This window comes from Acanthaster planci, linkage group LG09 (genome assembly GCF_054643075.1).
Source record: "Acanthaster planci isolate LZ-2023a linkage group LG09, COTS_SCS, whole genome shotgun sequence".
NCBI classification, from domain to species: domain Eukaryota; kingdom Metazoa; phylum Echinodermata; class Asteroidea; order Valvatida; family Acanthasteridae; genus Acanthaster; species Acanthaster planci.
In genome coordinates, this window is record NC_141785.1 from 14,682,910 (window position 1) to 14,704,524 (window position 21,615).

The window sequence follows — 21,615 nt, forward strand, 5'->3', positions numbered from 1 at the left end:
TTTTAGTCTACATTTAATTGTTGTGATATTGTTTTTATTGCTCAGACAGCTTATTGCTTCAGTTTACATTTATGTGTCTTTTCTTATACATGTGCCGTAGTTATAGCTTGAGTTTTGTTCATTTGTTACAGCAAAACCTTCCGGCTTAAACCTTCCAACTTCAGACTTCCAACTTCAACTTCCGACTTCCAACTTCCGACCCTCCATCATAATAATCTCCTGTCTTAATACGCCGTAACTCCTAATATCTACAATTGCTCTATGCTCCAATCGTCATTATTATTCCATGAATAAAGGAAGTGTATTTGTACAAAGGGACGAAATTACATTCCTGCTGCACCAATCATAATTTCATTGTCAAGGTAGCTGTAGTTGGCTACAAGGGGCTTCTGATATGGGGGCGATGTTCATGATATATGTAAACCTCCACCATGTATTACATTCCTGCGGAATATTACATCAAAACAGCTCATTTGGCCTTTTAAGTTCTTCCTTTTTAGATGCTACGAAAAATCCGCCTTAATGTTTTTGTTACCACGAAAAAGTCGGCTTGGGCTGGGGTTCAATATAACAGTGTTGTAGTCGAGTACTGTTTTCCGAGTACCAAGTACTGCCGAGTACTTTGACTTCCGAGTACAAAGACAGGGCGAGTACTTTGCCAGCCGAGTACAAGTACTGGCTTCCGAGTACAACTACAAGTACTTGCACTTCCGAGTACGAGTACAAGTACAAGTACTTCTAATTCAAAAGTAGTTTTATCTTCATTTAGAGACTCTAAGACCTGCCATTGTGTAAAAGAAACACCGAATGCAGATGGCATGGCTACAAGAACAAGTGATCTGGCAAGCAATGTCATGGTCACTACACGTGCGTTGCAGCAGTTGACACAATGCGGCGAAGTCTATTTTCCAGACTCAATTATTCACATACCTGTGATTTTCTGTGTGCTGGGTTCGTTGTTAAAATTTTCAGTTCCAGGAACCCAGGAACCCAAGTAAATCACGGAATCATTCTGGAGTACCACAATATAATTTGCGTACATGATTGGTTAAGTACGCGCACAGACAGCGAATGGGTTGTATGCCTTAATTGTCCCACGTTCGGCCTTCTTGTTGTCAGAACCGTATCGAATATCGGGTCATTGGAGTCAATATTTTTGTACCTTATTTCAACGGCCGTGCGTGGTAAGTTAACTTAAAGGATTTTTTTATCGAGTACTGTTAATCGAGTACGAGTACTTTGATGCTCGATTACAATTTTTGGATGTCAAGTTCCAAGTATTTTGTAGCTTGAGTACAAGAACTGTAGTTCGAGTATGAGTACTTGGACATCCGAGTATGAGTACTCTGAAAACAGTACTCGAGTAGTACTCGAGTACGAGTACCGAGTACTGCAACACTGCAATATAATACCCCCATCCCCCGGGATATACGCCCATGCTCACTGGTCACAATTTGATGAGTTATGCAACTTCGCTCGAACTTCCTTCACTGGACCACTGATCCAATATCGTGCCGAAGACACCCTCGAATAAGCCATCGTAATCTTCAAAAAAGAAAGAGAAGAAGAAGAAAAAAAAGAAGAGTGGTCCATTTTAAGACAAAACGTTTTTACTGTATCCTTAAAATCCCTTTCATATTAATGAATATCGATGACTTTAAAGCCCCAGTTTCGATTCTGTTTTGTTTTTCCTCTATTCGGTGACAAGTATAAACAATGGATAAACCAAGATTAACGCAGAATTCTCCCAAAACCAACGGCACTTTTCTCCTCACAGGGCTCCCCTTAACAGTGAGGACTTGCTAGGCCACTGATTACAAGTGGCAATTCCATGCGAGTGCGAAAATGCCATACCAGTCTTATAAAAAGAAGCAGCTGCTGGAGGATTGCGATGTCCGCTTCCTAGGTGTGTGAAGTTTTTGCACAGGGCGGTGGAAGAAACGACAGACTACAGAATCTGGATTAAGGATCGCGCACCAGAGGAGCCGGGCCACACGATGGCGCTGTTGCAAAGTGTCATCCAATGAAAGGTCAAGACCGAGCGACGACTATAGTTGACTATAGAGTGAATAACAGCGCTCGAACGGTGTTTAGTCAGACATGTCTAGTTGACCGTTTAGGACCAGGCTCAGGGGCATGGTCACACCAATGGTTACCAATAACATATTTCATTTATAATTACAGGGGGAACCGTTCACATGAAAATAAGTGTACGGGATTTCAGTGACCTTGTACGCGACGAGAATCGCAGCCTACGCTGAACTTTGAGAAGCAATGAGATAAAAAAAATTAGGCCGACTGGCATCGTTTGAGTGTTAATAGCGCATGTGCATCGTTAAAAAGCCACTGACTACTGGCCTAACTATAGTTCGCGCCCGAACTTGCCCCCTGTTTAGATGTGACGTCCCTGTGACCTGTTGCATGTTAATTACACCTCACCGGGTGACCTTGTTCCATCTTAAACTGCACCTGTTCACATCAGTATAATATAGGATCCGTTGGAACCGAAATGCATTAAGTGGCCAGTGCATGTTTAAAGCCATGAGCCCTAGTCATTGCGGACATTTTCAAATCCGACTAGCTTTCAATTGTGGTTTTCTTAAACATGCGTGTTTAACTGATAAAAACAAGAGGAATGAAAATTACCCCTGAAGAGAACACGATTTAAAGAAAACTATTGCAAACAGGTAGAGGGCAGTGGACCTGTCCCTATAAAACGGTCGAATTAATAAATAGATTGTAAATGTACAGTTAGGTCGCACGAAGTTGTAGCTGGGCCAAGTGCTGTACATGTATCAGTTTTTAGAGCTGTTACTGTCTTTGCCAGCCCCACTTTCCCCGTTTCCCAAGACAACAGCCATCTGCAGCATGAACTCCCGATTGTCCGAAACCCGCTTGGCCTCTAGCTCCTCCTGCCGCTGCCTCCGCTCCTCCTCTCGCATCTCGCGCTCCTCCTCCCACTTCATCCGTCGCGTCTCCATGTCCATCTCCCAGCGCATCCTGGCCCGCTCGAACTTGAGGTAGCGCTGCAGGAGCTTGTGCTGCTCGGTCAGGTGGTGGGACTGGTGGTCGATGAAGCGCTGCACGGCGTCCGTGATGGCCTGCGCTACGGTCAGGTCGTCCCTCGGCGGGCCGCTGGGTGCCTTTGGCCGGCCGCGGGGTTGCCCAGGGTTGCGCCGTGAGGAGGTAGGCCTCTTGCTTGTCTTGGCCAAGTTGGTGGCAGCGGTGGGATTGTACGATGAATGGCCAGGCTCAGTAATTTTGTCATGGTTGGATGGCATTTCAGCTACGGTAAAAGTACAAAATTATGCAAAGTATATATCAGACAGTCTTCAAATCGTCCTTCGTTACTGTCCAGTAATTCAACCTTACCCGTTCAACATAAGATTTGACTTGAAATAATTAAGAATAATTTAACTTTATTAATCAAACATTTTCAAAGAAAATAAAAAAACAAAACATTTCAAAGGTTACTCCTGAAGGAAGGGAAAACCAACAGATTGTTTCACTGGCCCAATACCAAGTCATGTACATGGCATTTCAGTATTATGTAGATCAGGCGAACACTTTACAATATGCAACTGACATTTCCCGTAATATTTAGCTGCCACCAGTAATTTGTTCAAATAGTGCCAACAGAACAAAATCAGGGCCATTATCAATAATGAATAACTTTGTCAACAAATTTAAATATTGACGTACAATTCAAGAGTTTGTTACACAAAAAAAAGAAAGTTTCATACGTATGAAGAAGACAGGGTATGAGAGAAGAATGTCTCCTTTCTGGGCTGAACGTTAACAAAGAGGCGACAGACTCCGATCATTCAAACTGTACCTGGAAGATCATCCTCGGCTTCTTGGGACTGGTTACGACCGAAGAAGTCCTGCACGTCGTTCCCGTCTGTTTCTTCCAAATCCTCGGTGCCATCCTCCTCGTCGTCGTCCTCGTTTTCATCGTAGTCGCTCTCCGGAACCTCCGGGAGAAGCAGCTCAGGCGTTTCCGCGGCCTGCGGCCGAGCTGCCAGGGCTGCCTTTACGGCCGAGGGTGTCGTCGGGGGTTGCGAGGCCGAGTTTGTGGCTCTGGCTCTAAATGAAGACGCCGTTGAAGGCGCTGTGGATTTCGACTTCCCCGGAGAGCGTTTCCCTGAGCGTCAAGAAAAGAATTTTCAAAGAGTTATTGCTGTCTTCTTCAGGGTGCCGGTGACTGAGCAATCTGAGGCATTCGTTCTCAGCACAGCGGTACAGGTGCAATCAAGGATGAGCAATGTGTATTTTGACTACTCAGTGTGAGCGCCGTCTCGGACTAAAAACGAATATTTTTTCGAGAGTTATTTTAACATTTTTACTTAAAGCCAGGAAAAAATTGACGGAAGAGTTCCTAACGCGATCAATTGAGCAACACATGGCCTTCCAACGGTTCAGTATGTTACGATGGATTGTTCTACTATAATTAAAAATGATCTAGAAAAACTCAATCCATTTTAGGGCACCAAAAACCTTTTGAAATCGAGTTTTTTTTCCACTGTGTCATTTTACTTTCCAATTTACTTTTCATGATGTGCGTAACGTGAGCATGCAGGAAGTAAGTAAAACAACACACAAAAGAAACTGTTTCAAAGAATTATGCTACCGTGCCTAAAAAAACGCGCTACGTTACGACTTGGAGTCGATACCGTATTATGTTTATAGCCTCACCTAGCACGCTATGCAATTCATCCAGATAAATTTTAATGTTTCCAACATTGGGCCATTTCCCGCGGGCCCGCAGTCGGGCCGACTTCCGGTACTGCTTCCGCAGATACGTCAGTCTTTCCTTGCACTGCGCCGCGGTGCGCGGTGGCTGGAACTCCGGGTGACGCTGGCCGATCAGCACACTGATCCGCTCCCAGATCCAGCTGTTGTGGATCGAGCTCTTCAGCTCGGCCTGGACCTCGGGGTCGCTCCAGATGGCCAGCAGCGACTTGGTCTCGGGATGCGTCCAATTGCGGACTCGAACCTTACTGCTGGACCTGTCGTCGGCCGGCCCGCAAAAATCCAGCAGGGACGGCACGGAGCGAGCGGGGCGAGGGACCGGAGTCGCGCCGTCTTCGTCCGAGTACGGATACTCGGGCTGGTCCGAATCAGTACAGTCGAATTCGGCGAAGGAACGCTTGCGGTCCTCGCGTAAACTGTACCCTTCTTTCCGCCTCGTGTTCACACCGTCCTCTGGGACGATCGGTTCGCTATTCCCCTCGCCACTTGCGTGAACGCTGACTGGGAAAACGAACTGGGTGTCCGACAATAAGGATTCTTTTGCGCGCCTAGCCGCCATTTTGACCGACAGTCAAAATAACCATAGATGAAATCACCCTGGGTTGCCCACATGTAATCACATAGTACTCCAGTGCGCTACACAACCTGTATGAAAACACTAGCAGGTCGGAGTGTGTTTGTAGTGTACAGTCGAGTCTGCATGTCTCACACAGTGCGCATTGCTAATGGCGGGAGGTGCTCCGTGTGACCTCGTCTGATCTCTGTGCCTCAGGAATAACATTGTGGGTACGTGCATGTGTGAATGCACGACGATCGCTCATGTGCCTGACTCACAGACCTACATGTACACGTATGTACGTACACGTACAGGACCAAAGTAGTTGGCTTCCCTTGGGAAACCTGCAAAAGGGAATCAGGGCATTTATCCTCGGGTAAGAAGAGCTCTTGAAAGCTTGAACATTAGGCTTATATTCTAAAGAAGCAGGGCAATTTCTAAACGTAATAATTACCTTAATCTCATGTTCACAGAAGTAAAATTCTTAAGTCAAGTTTATTGAATCAACCCATAAAAAGTAAAAAAAAATATGAATTCCAGTCAATTCGGGCGATTCACAATAGCGCGCTTCCGAGAGTTTGCAACGCGTTGACCAATCACAATGCGCGAAATCTGTCGACCCTTTCCAAACGCACATTGGGTCGACAGATTTCACGCACTGTAATTGGTCAACGCGTTGCAAACTCTTGGAGGCGCACTATTGTGAATAAGGAAGGGTTCTGCTGATTTGGCATGATTTGTTTCCAACCATATAAATCATGGAACGAACGGAAAAATCCCCTGCGTTTTTCGGTGAGGTTGCGCGCGTGAGAACATTTCCTACAATTTGAATTCTAATTAAACTATGATGAGGTGCCAACTGCAGACTTTGGAAGCAAAATGGCTATTCCTTATGTGTGCAGTGCAGCATGAGGCTACTGTGTGCTAATTGTCCATGGGTGCACTGAACTAATTCTAGCTCCTTTGAAAACAGTGAAATATCAACCAAATTTGGAGCCCCATGGCAGGCATCTGAAGTCCCTGAGACCTCTCAAATAAAGCTTTCAGATTTCATTTGATTTTCAAATTTTAGTCTAGGTTATCCAATGAACTTGTTAATTATCCGCCAAAACAAACTCACCGCCCCCCCCCAGCGAATGTTCCCAAGTCTTCTCGGCAGCCATTTTTCAAATGACATCCCTCTCCTTTCTCGGGCTCTTCTGACAAATTTTCAATCACACTTTGTCTGCTTTGCCCTCCATTGGGTGCCCCTGAATCTACAGAGATGATCCTACGGCATACTTACACAATCCCACAATTTCTTGGCCCAAAACAGACCCCTGTTTTCGAAAAAATCTGTAGGAGTACTTTTTAAGCGCCTCGGCCTGGCGGAGAATATTCCTTATTGGGACACTGCACCCCCATGTGCATTGACGCATAATTAATCATTTCGGTTTCAACAATTGAGACACCCATGTCGCGACTCGCTATAAACTCAAACAGCTCTGCCCGTTGGTTGTGAATGGCGCCCTCATGTAACATGAAAGGGAGAGACACAGCACAACGCCACAAAAGAGCCTCGCTTACACGTAATTTCTGGTACGTGAAAATAAATTGCATCATAATAATAATAAGGAACACGCAGTTTTTGGTTACATCAAAGTTGACGTGCCACTCTCATCGATATCCCACCAGAAACATTTGAACAGAATGTCAAATATTTCCCCAGTTATATTTAGGATTGCTGACCGCTATGGGGGAAAACCACGAAGATCACAAAATTAGTTGCCCTTAATTTGCCCAGAAATGAGTTGGCAGGTTTAATTAGCATCGATTCTTATTGCTGACCAAGTGCAAAAACGTACAGTTTTCCCGAGCAATGTCAGCAAAAAGGCGTTCATTTTCATCAACACGCGTAAATTGATTCACGTTTTTCGGTCTGGTTCACACTGAGGTTTCTTTCTCGAAACATCACATTAATATTCGTTTCGTGCACACATTAGTGCGTGTTTTTAGACGGTCTGTTCGTTAATATAGACATTAATATCGCGATTTTCACAAGTTGTAAGATTAACCAAGGCGGCAGGGAGTTTTATTGTGTGTGATGTTTTCTTTTTTGTTTATGATCAATCTTTTTCAAACAATAAGTGTTAAATTTGGATGTGATATGGTTTCATTGATCGGGTGTTGTGCATCTTTCTTTAATGGTATAAATCATATTTCATAAATATTGTCTTGATTTGAGAAATTTATTTTATCACGATACTGTTCTTTGGGTAATTTAAATTGCATTAGATTGAAATCAATGCAGATTTTTTTTTTCTCGAGAGTGTGCGTACTGGTACTATTCAGTTTCCTTTTGTTTAAAATTCTGACCATTCCAAACGAAAAGTTAACAAAGGGGAAATATTGGCTGGGCAATCGTTTTTGTTAAACACTATACAAAGTACTTTGTTAGTTCCCTGTCCATTTCCGCTTTTCTTTCCTGGAAAATCCAGATTGGTGCAAATACAAAGCAGGAAGGATATGCCACAGATAACCAAAGGCTTAATGTTTCAAGTTGTTTTTGTTTCCCAATGCATTTATTCACAAGAAGTAGTCTTTTCCTGGAAAATCCACTTTGATATTAGGCAAACACACACCAGGTATATCTTATGCACGAGATCGTCGAATAAATTGAACTCAGAATCAACCAATTCCCGTGGCGTCTGGCAAATTTGAATGAGAAGAACGACTCGTTGAATTTGAATCAACACATGGGGCCTAACTGACTGCTCAAACAATATGAACAATACTTTTTCACGTTAAAAATTTAATGTAGCTATCAAGGAACGTTAAATAAATCACATCCTGCCGGGCCCAAGCGTTAAACGGGTCGATATTTCTTGTGAAATGGCATTGATCGAGAAAACGTATACATGTAGTTGCTTAACAAAAATGTTAGCTGCTACCAAAAATGTATAGCTGGCATTTCGGTGTGAACCTTAGTGGGCATAAATATGACAAATATGGGTAGGCATTTGCTCGCGTCATTGAAGTAAATTGAAATTTTAAAGGTCAAGGCACACGTATATTTGCAATAGAACATCTGGAAAGTCACACCGTGAGCACGGCGTCTCGGTAATCTTTGAGCCGTATAGGTGGCGTTATTGCGGCTCAAATTCGATCGGAACTTTTAGGGAGAAAAAACGTTGAGTGCCGACAGCTTTGGAAACAGTGGCTTGGGTGGCTCGATGCGACCAGCAAGCTCCATCCAGCTGCAGAAAGAAAAATATCTGGCCATTTCGACCACATGCTGGACAGCCCAAACTGACATGGCCACTTTGCGTGATGAACGCGTTCATTGGATAAATGTAACAGATATGGATGTGGCCACTCTCATCCTAATCCTGTTAGAAACAGAAAAAGTGGAACTGGACGTTGACCTTAGCATTTGGCTGCTAAAAATAAAAAAATAAGCCCACGTCGGCAATGAAAAGTGATATCGACTCGTAATACGCTCCAGGTGCAATTGGCGACGAAAGGGTCTCAAATTTAACTTGGAAAAAAAAAGGAGAAAAGCCCTCCGAACGGATCTTACTTTTGAGACGAGAGGGCGAAATCGCAATTATCTAATAAAGCTAATGGAACATTCGCGATTGCATTCAACGGCCGCTGCGTCTGTGTGTCTAGACCACGGCATTATACCTGATCAAAATATTGCCTTAATTGTGGAGGTTGAAACAATGGCATAGTCGGATGTGAATCGGGCCGGGCACTGGCCCTCTGAAAGCGGCCAGTGAGAAACCAGAGATCTTCCCAGAACTGACAGTTTGATCAGCAAATTCAGGTTTCCTATTTTAGGCTACTGAATTAATTCGTGTTTTTTTCTTCAATATCGGCAAGGGGGTTTCTGATTTACTGGGTTGATTAGGGTTTTGTTATTAATGGGCCTTACGAGCGCCTCGTTTCACCCTGGTTTTCAATTTTCACTGGTTATTCTGACGTGGGAAAGCTTAACAAATCACATTGATGACTATTTAAGGCACTAGTGGCATATTTTACTTAGGAAAAGAGAGACAGCACTAAACTGAACTATGGCTAAACAAATCTGGACAGTCGTTTTCAGATCCCCACCTCAAAAAAAAAAAAAACACTCCCTCCCGATGCAACACTTCAATGAGCCAGTGACAGGCACTCTTGTCTGAAGAAAGCAACTTTCCAAAAATTTCCATCTTTTTTGCGATGGAATAGTAAAATGTAATCATCGGGGGTATTTCGTGCAACCTGTTCATAATATTTGTCCAAGAAAAAAACAAAAGAAGTTGTCCCCTAGGAAATTCCAAATGCATAGCCGTTACTGGAAGGCACATCTCCATGGATCCCAGAGGCTTACCGGTAGGTTATATGTTACTGATGAGCCGAGGGAATATGAGATAAATTTACAAAATTTTAGTGGTATGCATGTCAAATCTTGGCAGGTTTCATGCCGCTCGGCGATCAGTGTATTCACATAAACACGTCCCCAACGGCCACGACACATGACAGTGACAATTCGCCACCACTGACGTGCATGGATTTCGGAGGGATATTGAGTGTGGCCAAGAGAACATTAAAAATGAGATTTTACAACTAGAATGGAATCTGTGCAACGCTTGGTCATTCCAACGTGAAACGAAAAATTTGGTGAATCCATTTTTGAGAACTTTAGTGAGTTACGCAAATCCCGTTATTGTGGGTAGAATATAAAGTCCCTGCAGCGCCTTTGAGTGTCTTTGTGAATAAAGAACGCACATGCCTTGCTTTTGAGGCAATATCTTTTTCTGTGGAGTTCCCGGTTATTGCTCTCTTGCATGCGTGTTCAGGTAAGAGGATTGCGGCCTTTGCCTCGCATCGAAGACGCTGGTTGTCGGCCATCCATCGTTGCCTCTTAATAAAAAACGAATTTACACAGGAATCGAGTTTTGACTTTGATGAACCGTCGCCGCAATTGCTCTGACATCAAATCTCCAGGCCCTGCTCCTCCGTGGACGCACGCGGCTCCAAACGCCATTCATTTATCACGACAGAGAAAGACGAATAACACAAGACACAGAAACAAAGCTCATGGGTCAGGAATTGGCCGTTAGAAAGTTCCTTCATAGCTCTGGGAATTGTGGACATTAGGAACTGAAATTAAGTCCGAGTTTTGAGAACAAAGAGCAGGCGCACGGAGTCATCGCGGCAACGTCGCGTGATCACATTCACGGTATAATGGATGGGCTGTAAAGCGATGTGGGGACCGCGGCACCTGCACGAAATTACCTGGAAAGAAAATCTCATTAAAACTCGATGTTCGCTTCGGTCTTGGAATATTAGATTTGAGTTGCAGGGAGATACCATTTTGGATTAATTCTTTCGTAGATTAGATTTTCGGTTGGAGGTTCTAAAAACTTTCGGTAAATTATTCAAATGCAAAACAATTCACAGGTGAATTAGCACCGACTTGAAGCGCTAAAAACATCAGATAGGCAAAATTGATTCAGCATTATAGAAAATATGGCGATATCAAATTATTCTACCGATACGTTTTTCTGGACATTTTTGATTAAATGGGGATACGTTTTTTCACACTGTGAAAAGGATCGTCAACTTATGGGTTGATATTTTGCCCAATGTCTGTGTAAATATCAAACTTCTTAATCGTTGGTCAATGTTTGACCAACAGTGATGGAAATTAACCAACAATGTGGTAGCTTTAACCAAGGTTGGGCAAATAACAAATGCCCAACACTGTCTGACCCAACTTTTTTGTTACAGTGCATTTTATTGGGCACAATCTACCTTGTCGTGGGGTAAACAGATACATGCATTTTTTTCGGACTGGCACTTGTGGCAGAGAGGCAAAAAAAAAAAAAAAAAAAAAAAGGGAACACAGACGATGCCCAGACTATATACCCAGACAGAGACTGACCTGGACAAGATGCCCTCGAGGTAGAAGCACAGGCCAGTGACTCAAGAAGCACCGATCCGCGCGGTCGGCGGCCTAACAAAATCAAATCTTAGGCGACCGGAGAGTTGCTCGTTCAAAGGGATACTAAATTATGCAGGAACTCAGGAAGACATGATGCTCGGAAACGATATCAGATTCCTTGATTAAGGGCGTTGATTGCGTGCAATTCGTCGCTGTCATGGGTGGCATGCATTCACACTCTTGAAAGGAAAATGGTAAAGGGTATATTGCAGGAAATAATTACCGGTACAATAATGATCCACGCACACGCGCAAAACCAATCTCAACCAGTCTCGTTTTACTGGTCTGCAAAGAATACACCTCACCGGGACGTCCCAACACTTTAGAGAGCTTGTGACTGATTAATTACTAACTTAAGGAACTTTCATGAAAAGAGAACTGTAATTGCATCCTGTCAAAACGATGGACTATATGTGCCATAGTAGGCCTAACCCTCCACTTAAAAGCAGAAAAACAGCATCAAACAGGCATCTGTTCTTCTTACAGAGGGAGTTACGCTTAAGGTGGCGTACTTGACTTCAACCTCCACCCCCACGCGAGGACATTGACAGACGTCCAAGGCCCAGGATCTGTACAGAACTTCCCTGCTGATGTTCCATGAACGTGGCTGATGAAAAGCGGCTGGAAGCAACCGTTCCGTTTAGAAATATTGGGTTTTGCCATCTGTGCCAGCCACTCCCACAAAAAAAATATATATACATGTATATTGCTTTCAGAAATTAGCGGGCAGGATGCCAAACTACATGTATACAACAGCCACGTGGTGGCTACCTCCTTCGAAAAACACAAAGGTTGCCTCTACGTGCGAGGAGCGTCGTTTTAAATATCAATTACACTCTAATTACCACAGGCGGGACGCACATTCATGCAACCTAGCTTTAAGGCAAGGACATAGCAACAAATCATACCGAACTCTTCTCAGAGGTAAAAAGCTTGGTATCTTCACACAAAGGTCTCTCGACTCTCATCATATTTAACTTGACAAGAGAGAACGACATAACAGCAACGCAGCACAGGACAAGCTAATCCACTTTAGTGTAAGGCTTAAGCTCGAGTCGCGCGAATCCCAAGTGTATACAATTCCATTAATACTGCATACATGCGATCTTAAAAAGGATTTACGGTCCGTCATAATTCCTCTCGGCTTGCTGATGAAAGCTCCCGCCTCTGCCATGTCATGATGAATTCTCCCATCTCTCGTCCCTGCTTATAGAAAAAGAGGGGGGATGCAGCGCGCATGAATCCCTCACGTTGACCAACTGTGGCATGGTGACGCCATCACTGCAGATTGAAATGTGCCAAGAAACGAGTCTGCATTGACACTAGCACTCTATCAGTAGCATTTGCATTCATAAAATGGTTGCTTCGTCCCCTAACGCCCATTGAATTTAAGTGGAGCCAGGTCGTCCATCCTTTCCATGGCAATAAATTGAGCCAAGCATCAATCACGGACTTCCCTGTGCAACCTGAAACCAGATATTCAGATTACGCAAGGTGCACAGCCCAAGATTACGCTGCAGCAGATGCAGAAGGAAGACCAAAGCATCACTTTTGAGATAGTTGCTTGTCCGACCATCCTCCTTCGTCCCTCATAATCCGATCATTTTGTTGCAGGTCGTGTCAAGGGGGGGAGGGGGATTTGGAACTCGCTCTCATGGTTCAAATTACAAACGTGTATAGTTGCAGTCTCGAGTCAAACGAAAGAAATCCAGATGGATGGACCTCGCTGCTTCGATCTCGATTCCAGGGGACAGCAGTTCTTCCCACACACTCTGCACCAGAGCTTGCTCACCTAGTATAGACAACTAGATCTTGGTATAGGATTTGCCCAGTGCCAGTGGCAAAGCTTAGTTTTCAAAAGGCCAGCCACTTGTTATGTCACTTCTCCGATGTAACTTACACATTGCAAGGGTAATCCCTCGTACGGTAAAGGTAGTATCATTCTCTGTATTCTTTCACGCCTGTCTTAAATTGATTTCATTATCATCAATGAAAAAATGGAAAATTGCCATCCCGGTCAATCTTAGAAGGAGGCATGACCATAATATTAGGGAATTTCTAAACATCAGAAACAATGCAAGTATCCCGCGAAAAGCAATTTTATTATGACATTGTCACATGATTTCCAGCCCCTCCCCCCATCCCACAATCAACGGTCATCCCATCCCCCGGGCCACCGCCGATATGTCATATTTACAACGTGGTAGTGGAAATTGATCATTACAGAGTACTATGCACCAGGTGTCGGTCACTTAGTCCCATTTCCACTTCGGTCCATTTCCACTTCGCGGCCTCACCGATTATCGTTCATTCCGTTCTTTAGTAACAGAGGCATAGGTCTAAATGCAACAAAAAATAACGTCGACGTTTTAGTGACCAAATAACGGTCGGAGAATCTAACTTGCAAAGGCCAAAACAAAAAATACTTCCGATTTCCCAACCGACCCTAATTTTTCAGCGAGACCCTAACATTTTTATTGGTAACTTAGACAACACAAATTTCATAAATATAAGAACGATAAAACGACTTTTCTGTCTTTACAAACACCTCAGACCAACCTTTTTCTCATTATAATGCCTGTGTTTACATGTTTTCCCAGTTACATATGCAACATGTGAAAAGCAGCTTCTTTTAATATTATATGTTCTCTTGTTTTGCTGTCGCTGTGGTAAAAACACGTGCACAAAGCGCTAGTTCCCGCCTCGCCGCACCCATGCAAAAGAATGCATGATGGAGTGTGGAAACCAGTCTATAGAGGGATCCCAATACGACGCTTTTGGCGTCGATCTGCGCACTTCCGCGTTTGAAAACGAGGCTGTATGTGTCAGCTTCAATTCTTAATACGATCAGACGATTGAAAGTAAGGAGTTAAGACACAAAATACACAAAGGTATGTTAAATTCAGACTTTTCAGGCTGCACATTTTTGTTGAAGAGTCGTTCAGAATGACTCGACACGTAAAATCAAAAGAAAAACCAATGGCAATTTACCGCGAACTAACGTACCTGCGATGGCCGTGTATTTAGTGTGCAGTGGGCGTGGTTTAAACTTAAGTGGTATCACACTTACGAACCGGATACTGCATGTACTGTGTCGACTCCGCGGGCGCGCGACGAGGTTTAACACAGACAGCTTTGATTACGATGCGGATGTGCGCAGACGGCGCTAATCTTGAAATTCTTTCATCGTCTATTCATCCCACGGAGATTGTACATGCACGTGACCTCACGCATCGAAAAAAACAAACACATGTTGAAAGATTTCTTCAAGTTAATTCACAAAACTTAGTATCTTGTCTGTGTGTGTATTTTCTGTGTTCATGAGTTTATTTCACAGTTTTGCCCGTACTTGAAGCGAGCATGTTTCCACAAGATGTCATGAAGCGACGGGCCGAGGTTTATCGGCGCCCGGGCACCTGTCTGGAAGCATCGACAATTACCAGAACGATGTCTACAGAGTTGTGTATCACTTTGAAATAAACTTAAAGAGAATGAGAAATAAACCCAATACTAGTCCAACCATATGTAATAATTCACCATGGACAACGTAGTCGACACTAATTAAATGAATGCCGTTGAGTTTTCTAGAAACACGTATAGCTCCATGCCGTCTGTAGAACTCCTCTCTCGACCATTCTTTGAAGAGGCTTGTGCTTGTAACACCCTCGAGCACGGACGGGGTGGAGTGGAAATGGGGCGAAGTGACTATAAATTAATCTAAAGCCTATGGGTGCACTGAACTAATTCAAGCTCCATTGAAAATAGTGTAAAATCAACAAAGTTTGGAGCCCCATGGCAGGCAACTGAAGTCCCTGAGGCCTCTCAAACAAAAAACAATGTGTTGCTTGGTCCTTCAGATTTCATTTGATTTTCAATTTTTAGTAGGTTAACCAATGAATTTTTTAATTATCCGCCCAAAACAAACTCACCCCCCAAAAAGTGAATGTTGCCAAGCCCTCCCAGCGGCCATTTTTCAAATGACATCCCTCACCTTCCTGGGGCTCTTCTGACTAATTTTCAATCCCATTTTTGTCTGCTTTGCCCCCAGATGGGTGCCCCTGAATCTACAGAGATGATCCTGGGCCATACTGACACAATTCCACCATTTCCTGGCCCAAACAGACCCCTCTTTTCGAAACAATCTCTGGGGGTACTTTTTCTGCGCCTCGGCCAGGCGGAGAATTTTCCTTGAATTGGGACACTGCACCCCTATACACCTACCTTGACTGAGACTGGTTCCCGGTGCCTCGCTGGTGCCTGCGCCCTCGGTCGACGCACTCGTTCTGGCGGCCATTTTGGATCTCCGAAAGATGCCGTCGATTTGCTCGAAGAACTCCCACTGAGCTGGTCCGTGCCGGCCGGCCAGGCGCCCTGGCCCCTGCCTGTCCATCACAACCCCCTTGTACTTGGCCTTGAGCTGTTTCAGTTTGAACCCAATCTGGGCTTTACTCCGCTCGTAGCCCATCTGCCTTAGCCTCTTGTCGGCCTTGGCGTAGATGGCCCTGTTGGTCAAGTAGGCGTCCGGCCCGGCCTCCCCGGCGGTCAGATAGTGGCCCTTTTCCCCGCTCCAGACGTCCACCAGGAGTTGAGTCTCCTCGTGGTTCCAGTTGGCCCCGCGTGAGGACGGGGCCGGCACGGGTTTGTTGAGCAGCACGCTGTCCCCTCCGCGTATCCGAATCTGAGCCATGGCTGTCGTTCAGCGCTGTGACCACGTGGATCAGACTGATTTCCCTGTGAACTTGTTCTAATACCGCTGAAATGTCCACCAAGCACTTGGCGGGAATAAAAGCTATACACATATCACTGATTAGATGCTTTGATCCAAAACCATTCACACTGGTCTCTATATCAACCTTGAATTCTACAGGGTAGTATTTAGCACTTGGCCGATACGTCAATGCAGTTTCATAACAAAATGAAATGCAGTGCATTAACCGCGAACGCTAAGCACAGGCGCATCACGTATCATGGCGGGCTACACACAGTGTAAACGGAACTAAACAGACACAGACCCGAGCTAGTGCATAAAAACACGCTCTGATGAAGGGTCATGTTGGAACCTCAACCATGCCGTGTGCACAGCGTTAATCCCGCTGAGCTGTCGCCTCACACAGGTTCACTGCCGTACACACGACGAAGCGATATGATGAGCTAGTCCCCCTTAACCCCGCGACAACGACCCACCCTGATCCATAATGTGCATGATGCTCGTTCAAACAACTAGCGCTGTGTAGCGCGTGCTACAGAGAAGGCGGCCGTTGGAGTGAGGGGTATATACTTGCATTCACATGCTCAGTTACTGACCGTTGTCTGTCACCGTCTTGGCCGGGGGGGGTGGAATTGATTTAAAAACGCTTGACCAACACTGAAATCCTTAAAAGAATCGTAGAGTAACCAAATAGGTGGTATAAATGTATTACCGTTTCTAAAATGATGGTGCTTTCAATTTATACCAAAAATTGACAGGAGGAAAAAATAGAACTGATAGAAATGACAACATGTTTCGGGAGTGGGGATGGGGAAGGGCAACTTGTCCTCCCCTGGGGGATATGTCACTGCTGCTGACCCAACAAGGGAGCATATTTGCAACTCATGTCTCCAGCCAATGTTCTTTGACAACAATTAAACATTCCCGTGGGCACACAATACAATGGTAACAATGAAGATACATAGAATCGGAAATGTTGATCTCCATGGCCTTTTAACTGGCAATGGTTGACTGCTCTTGTTGCGCCCAATAGTTTAGAAGAATCTTTTTTTTTTACCTCCAAACTTGCTTCAAACTGCTATAGTAAAATATTGGGAGGAAACCAGTTAAAGGTGTCTCTGCATAAGGTTTTCCTACAGAGACGTGTCTGTGCATCTTTATCAATGTATAAGAACTACTTGACATCTTTCGTGGGTTAAAAGTATTGAAAAGTTCAGCAAGAAATCATGCATGTTTTTTTGGACCACGAGTGGTACTGTTGACGTGATGTCCACATAACTTTGCATGTAGCACCAACTTCAGCCTTAGGAACCAAAATGACTGCTCGTTATGTGTGTGCCGCAGCGTGCAGTTACTGTGTGCTAAAAGTCCATGTGCATTGACGCATAATCCACCATGTTGGTTCCAACGATCGAGATACTCATGTCACAACTCTTTCTAATATTATCAGCTCTGGGTGGCCCGTCATCACGGGAAACACTGTTCAGTCCCCAGCCCAAACTTGTTCACCGACAGCAGCTATGGAAAAGGTTTACTTGGAGCGGTCATTGCGTGTATTATGGAAGACAGATGTCTGCATGCTGTCAAAGACAACAGTGCGTGGTTAATTTCTACCCTTCGTGAAAAATACAACAGGGGAACCAGAGCCCCCCCCCGCCTTTTTTGGGGCGGGGGTTGTTTTTTGGTTTTTGAGGAGGTATCGTTACTTTTCCCTGTTTCTTCTCTGAGCTGATTCACATCTCGTTGATTATTCTAAGGATTGAAATATGTATGGATTGAAAATATGTCACATGTATTAGGTATAAATGCTGGGCACCGCACCCCCCCCGCTACCCACACCGATAGCGGTAAGCATTTCGATGTATGTAACTAATGTACGAAGCCATTGCAAACAAGCACCATTCGTTCAGGAATAGCTATCGAAAAATTGCTGAGTTCCGGTCCAGAGGGCCTAAAAGAGAAGCGCACTGCGATAGGAGATTCCCGGAATTAAACACGACTGGACATGACATCTGCCAATGACTTGATTGTCATCTCAACTGATGATTTACATCGAATACCGTGTATTCTGATGGGCAAAAGAACGGAGAACAAAAAATGCAGACTTATCGTTGCAGGTAACATCTCGGAAGCCTTTACCGCGAGCTTCTCAATTACATTTTACTACGTCTTACTGACAGCCAACTCAACAGAGGGCGTTATCGTTTCGTCGACCGAACTTAAAAGCATGTGAATGGTCACAACTAATGCTTCAGCGAGTTCATTCCAGGTGATCTTTCCAGTACGAGCGGCAAGGGGTTCACACATGAAGGTAACTTCGGGTCTCACGCCTTCCTCAAGATCGAGACATTAGTTAGTATGAGACTCGAGCTGGACCAAGAGAGGGCACAATTTTCTTAGCCAGGGGGCTCCTTTGGTCGGAACTGAACTTCCCTGGTTCACTGCCGACTGAAATGCACGCGTTACGGTCGCATCGCAACCAACAAAACACTCCCGACCAATATGGCTCTTTTCAACGGTGCTTCTGCTCGAGGCGGTATTATAACTCAATTTCCCTAACTAGATGTAGCAGGTCATCTTATCATAGAGCAAGAGCCCAATGAGTTGGCACAAACATGAACCATTTTTTCCACAACACAACTTTTCTTCAGTGTGGGCTTAGGCCTACGCGTACATCATTCCTAATTCTAGCTTACACCTTGTCTTCGCAGTCATCATTCATTTTAACACTCCTCAATCCTCAAACTCGAAAATGTTTTCGCACACCCTGAGGAAGTTAATATTAGTTAATTTGTGCATTATGCTCCAAGCAAAATTGGCCTGCGAGCTTTGGTGAACTCCACTTTCTCTGTAAAGTCAGTGTTGAGACCGCCTCTTTTCAGCCTCATCTTGGATACCGAGATATTCAGCGGGGAAAAAAAGCTCGATTAATCCGACAGGGAGGTTAGATGCTAGACGCGCAGTACAGAGGCGGAAGCCGGCAGTCACAGGCTGCATAGCGGTTAATGGGTAATCAGAAAGTACACGGGAAATCGTGCCTTTCCCGCCGATCTCACGGAGACGCTGCCAACCGGCTCGAAACAGCAGTGAATTAATTGTTAAGGGTGAATGTATGTGGTCTTTCATAAATTTGTCTCGGCCGTTATTGATGCAAACCGAAACGTGCTTGAACTCAAAGGAAAATAATAATCAATCAGCCACAGGTGCCCAGCAAAGTGCAATTTCTTCCTCTTCCAGTGAACCCAAAATATGCCGCTATTGTAATATTATTGTATTTCAGGATGTACTTTGCGCCGGGGAGATGTTAATTTTTAATTACAGCTTTTTTCCTTTATAAATATACACCTCGGATAAGGGGAAAAGCTGTAAATGAAAGTACCAATATTATTGTACCAACATTACATAAATGCACTTACATTTGGAATCAAGTGCAAGGCTGAGGAAAGTGAAGTAGGTCATCATGCTCACATGGGCGTCACCAACAGGGGCAAGGGCGCCCCCTCCCACACACACACAACGGAAATGAAAAAGGAAAAAAAAAGACCCCCCCCCAAAAAAAAGAAATGATAAAAGGAGATGGAAGTGAATGTTACTTGAAAAAAAGACCACTGGTAATGGTTCATCAGTTCGTTGCTGGTAGGTTCATCCTCGCAAATGTCAGGCTGAAAAAGCACTTTGCCACCCCCTCTCCCCCAAAAGATCCTAGCGACACCCAGGATTTTTCAAATGGTTGCGGCGTTGCCATGGTCTCACCGCACAGCGTTCTGCAGGTGAGAAACACTCTACACTGATTTAATCATGCCCAACTGGACTACAGATGTCCATCTATGATACCGCGTCGTGGAGTTTCGTCAGCATAGGTCTAGGATTGTGATTTTCAAGCCCTTGCAGGCAACATTCTCTGCGACGACGAGAATTTATAATTGTCACAAGCGATGTAGGTGCTCGTTCATATGTCCATAATGTTACCGATGCAAACACGAATACTGAATCACTCAACTAAGCATTCAAATGTAAAAAAAAAACTGATAACAAAGCCAAATTGATTTGAAATGAGAGTTAAGATTCCATTCTTTTTACTCTAACAAACACTACCCGAAAGAATTTATCAGACAAAAATGGTCTTCGCCAGGAAAATAAATAATCGTTGCTTAAAGAAAACATTATTTTTATTTTAAATGCGCAAGGGCAGATGTCCCTCTAGCTTTCCCGACAAATCTATCCCTAGCTAGATAACCAGCACCGGTTTGCAATGTGACCATCGTCCCAAGATAGCGCGCCCTTTCTATTTCGCAGGACTCTATCAGCCCCCCCCCCCACTATGCTTACTATGCATTTACACTATAACATGAGGCATTTGAAATCCTACACAACACCTTCATCCCGCCCGTGACATACGATACAGGGCAAAATCTTTCCGTCCCGAAAATGGAATCATCGGTTTACCGCCTGGCGAGGGAAAATATCCTTGAATAGCACAGGCCGCGACAGACGGAAGCGGAAGCCGTGTGCAATCACGTGGCCTTCCCAGTCCATTACGGGGGGGGGGCATTTTGCAGAGGCTGATGACGTCACTGTAATGTCTTCCCCAGGCACCGCTTAAACTCCTTGCCGAGAAACTTGACGCCCGGAGTCACGAGCGGTGAGGTGGCCGGAGTCACGAGCGATGAGGTGTGCCGCCGACTAGGTTTCAACCATGATGAGAGGATGGGCGCGTATGCGCACGTGCCTGCATAATCAATATCTACGTGGCAACACCATGGCTACGCCCCGGATGCGCAACTCGCACCTATCCAGAAGACCCCCAGAACACGATACATTAGAAACTTCATTTCTGCATCGCTCAAGCATAAACTCTCCCACAACATGTTCTGCCTATTTTACTAACAAAGGATCAGGACAAGTCATTGCCATGGACGTGTCCAGGATGTTAATAATCAACATCAATGTTCTTATATATTCACGCTGTTCAAAAATCAGGAAAAAACCTCCTATAACCAGACGATACATGCTATGACCAGAAGATCGTGTATTGCAGTCTCTAGTCTGTGGCTTTATTCTTTACAGAAAAATAACAAATCACACTCACTTATTTTTTTCTAAATAAAGGTTTTCCCGCCCAATTTCGGAAAATGTTTAAATGAATTTGTAATAGCAGCATTCATTTTCGAGCGAAATAGAATGAACATTCAAATCCCCGTTTCTATTTAACAAATAAAAAGTCTATTTAATAAAGGGTGAATTCAGTTGTATAGAGTCAATTCAATTTCCTGATATTGCACTGGTTTGGTACAGTGACACTCATTTTTTTATGCGAAATCGAACGCACATCTGCAGTTCTGCATTCATCTTAATTCGAACTCAGTCTGTTTCGTAAAAATAAATAAAATAATTAACATATGCCTGGTAACGAATTGGAATTCGTTTGTGTGCTCACAGAAGTTACATTCTTTGAAGTGTTCATAGTTCAGTGGTTAATGTTTGAATATTCATGACTAGAATAAAATATTCACGTTGCCTTTGGGAACATACCGACTATTGTAAGAACCCTATATAAACACTGACGCTGAGGGAACCTTCCTTCCTCTGCCACAATCGCATCATTATACAGCCAAGTAAGAGTTTACA

The 21,615-nt window shown here is 44.2% G+C and overlaps 1 protein-coding gene across 2 annotated transcripts; it reads right to left on the reverse strand.

The window, feature by feature from the left end:
- Window positions 1–1,588: 1,588 nt before the first annotated feature.
- LOC110982232 (uncharacterized) lies at window positions 1,589–16,445 on the reverse strand. Of its 2 annotated transcripts, none has more exons than XM_087140635.1 (3): window positions 15,501–16,445; window positions 3,836–4,144; window positions 1,589–3,286 (listed from the first exon to the last, which is right to left on the reverse strand). In XM_087140635.1, the coding sequence occupies exons 1-3, from the start codon at window positions 15,964–15,966 to the stop codon at window positions 2,796–2,798; spliced, it is 1,266 nt and encodes a 421-aa protein (XP_086996761.1). In that variant the 5' UTR covers window positions 15,967–16,445; the 3' UTR covers window positions 1,589–2,795. The 2 variants fall into 2 exon arrangements, with proteins under 2 accessions (XP_086996761.1, XP_022096205.2); XM_022240513.2 differs by lacking the exon at window positions 15,501–16,445 and adding an exon at window positions 4,696–5,782.
- Window positions 16,446–21,615: the final 5,170 nt, after the last annotated feature.

Excerpts from the sequence above, each read along its gene's own strand:
- LOC110982232 (XM_022240513.2), bottom strand. The coding sequence starts at position 5,311 with ATGGCGGCTAGGCGCGCAAAAGAATCCTTATTGTCGGACACCCAGTTC. Across the intron at positions 4,145-4,695 it reads TGAATTGCATAGCGTGCTAG|GGAAACGCTCTCCGGGGAAG; the intron begins GTGAGGCTATAA and ends CTTGACGCTCAG. Across the intron at positions 3,287-3,835 it reads AGCCGAGGATGATCTTCCAG|CTGAAATGCCATCCAACCAT; the intron begins GTACAGTTTGAA and ends CTTTTACCGTAG.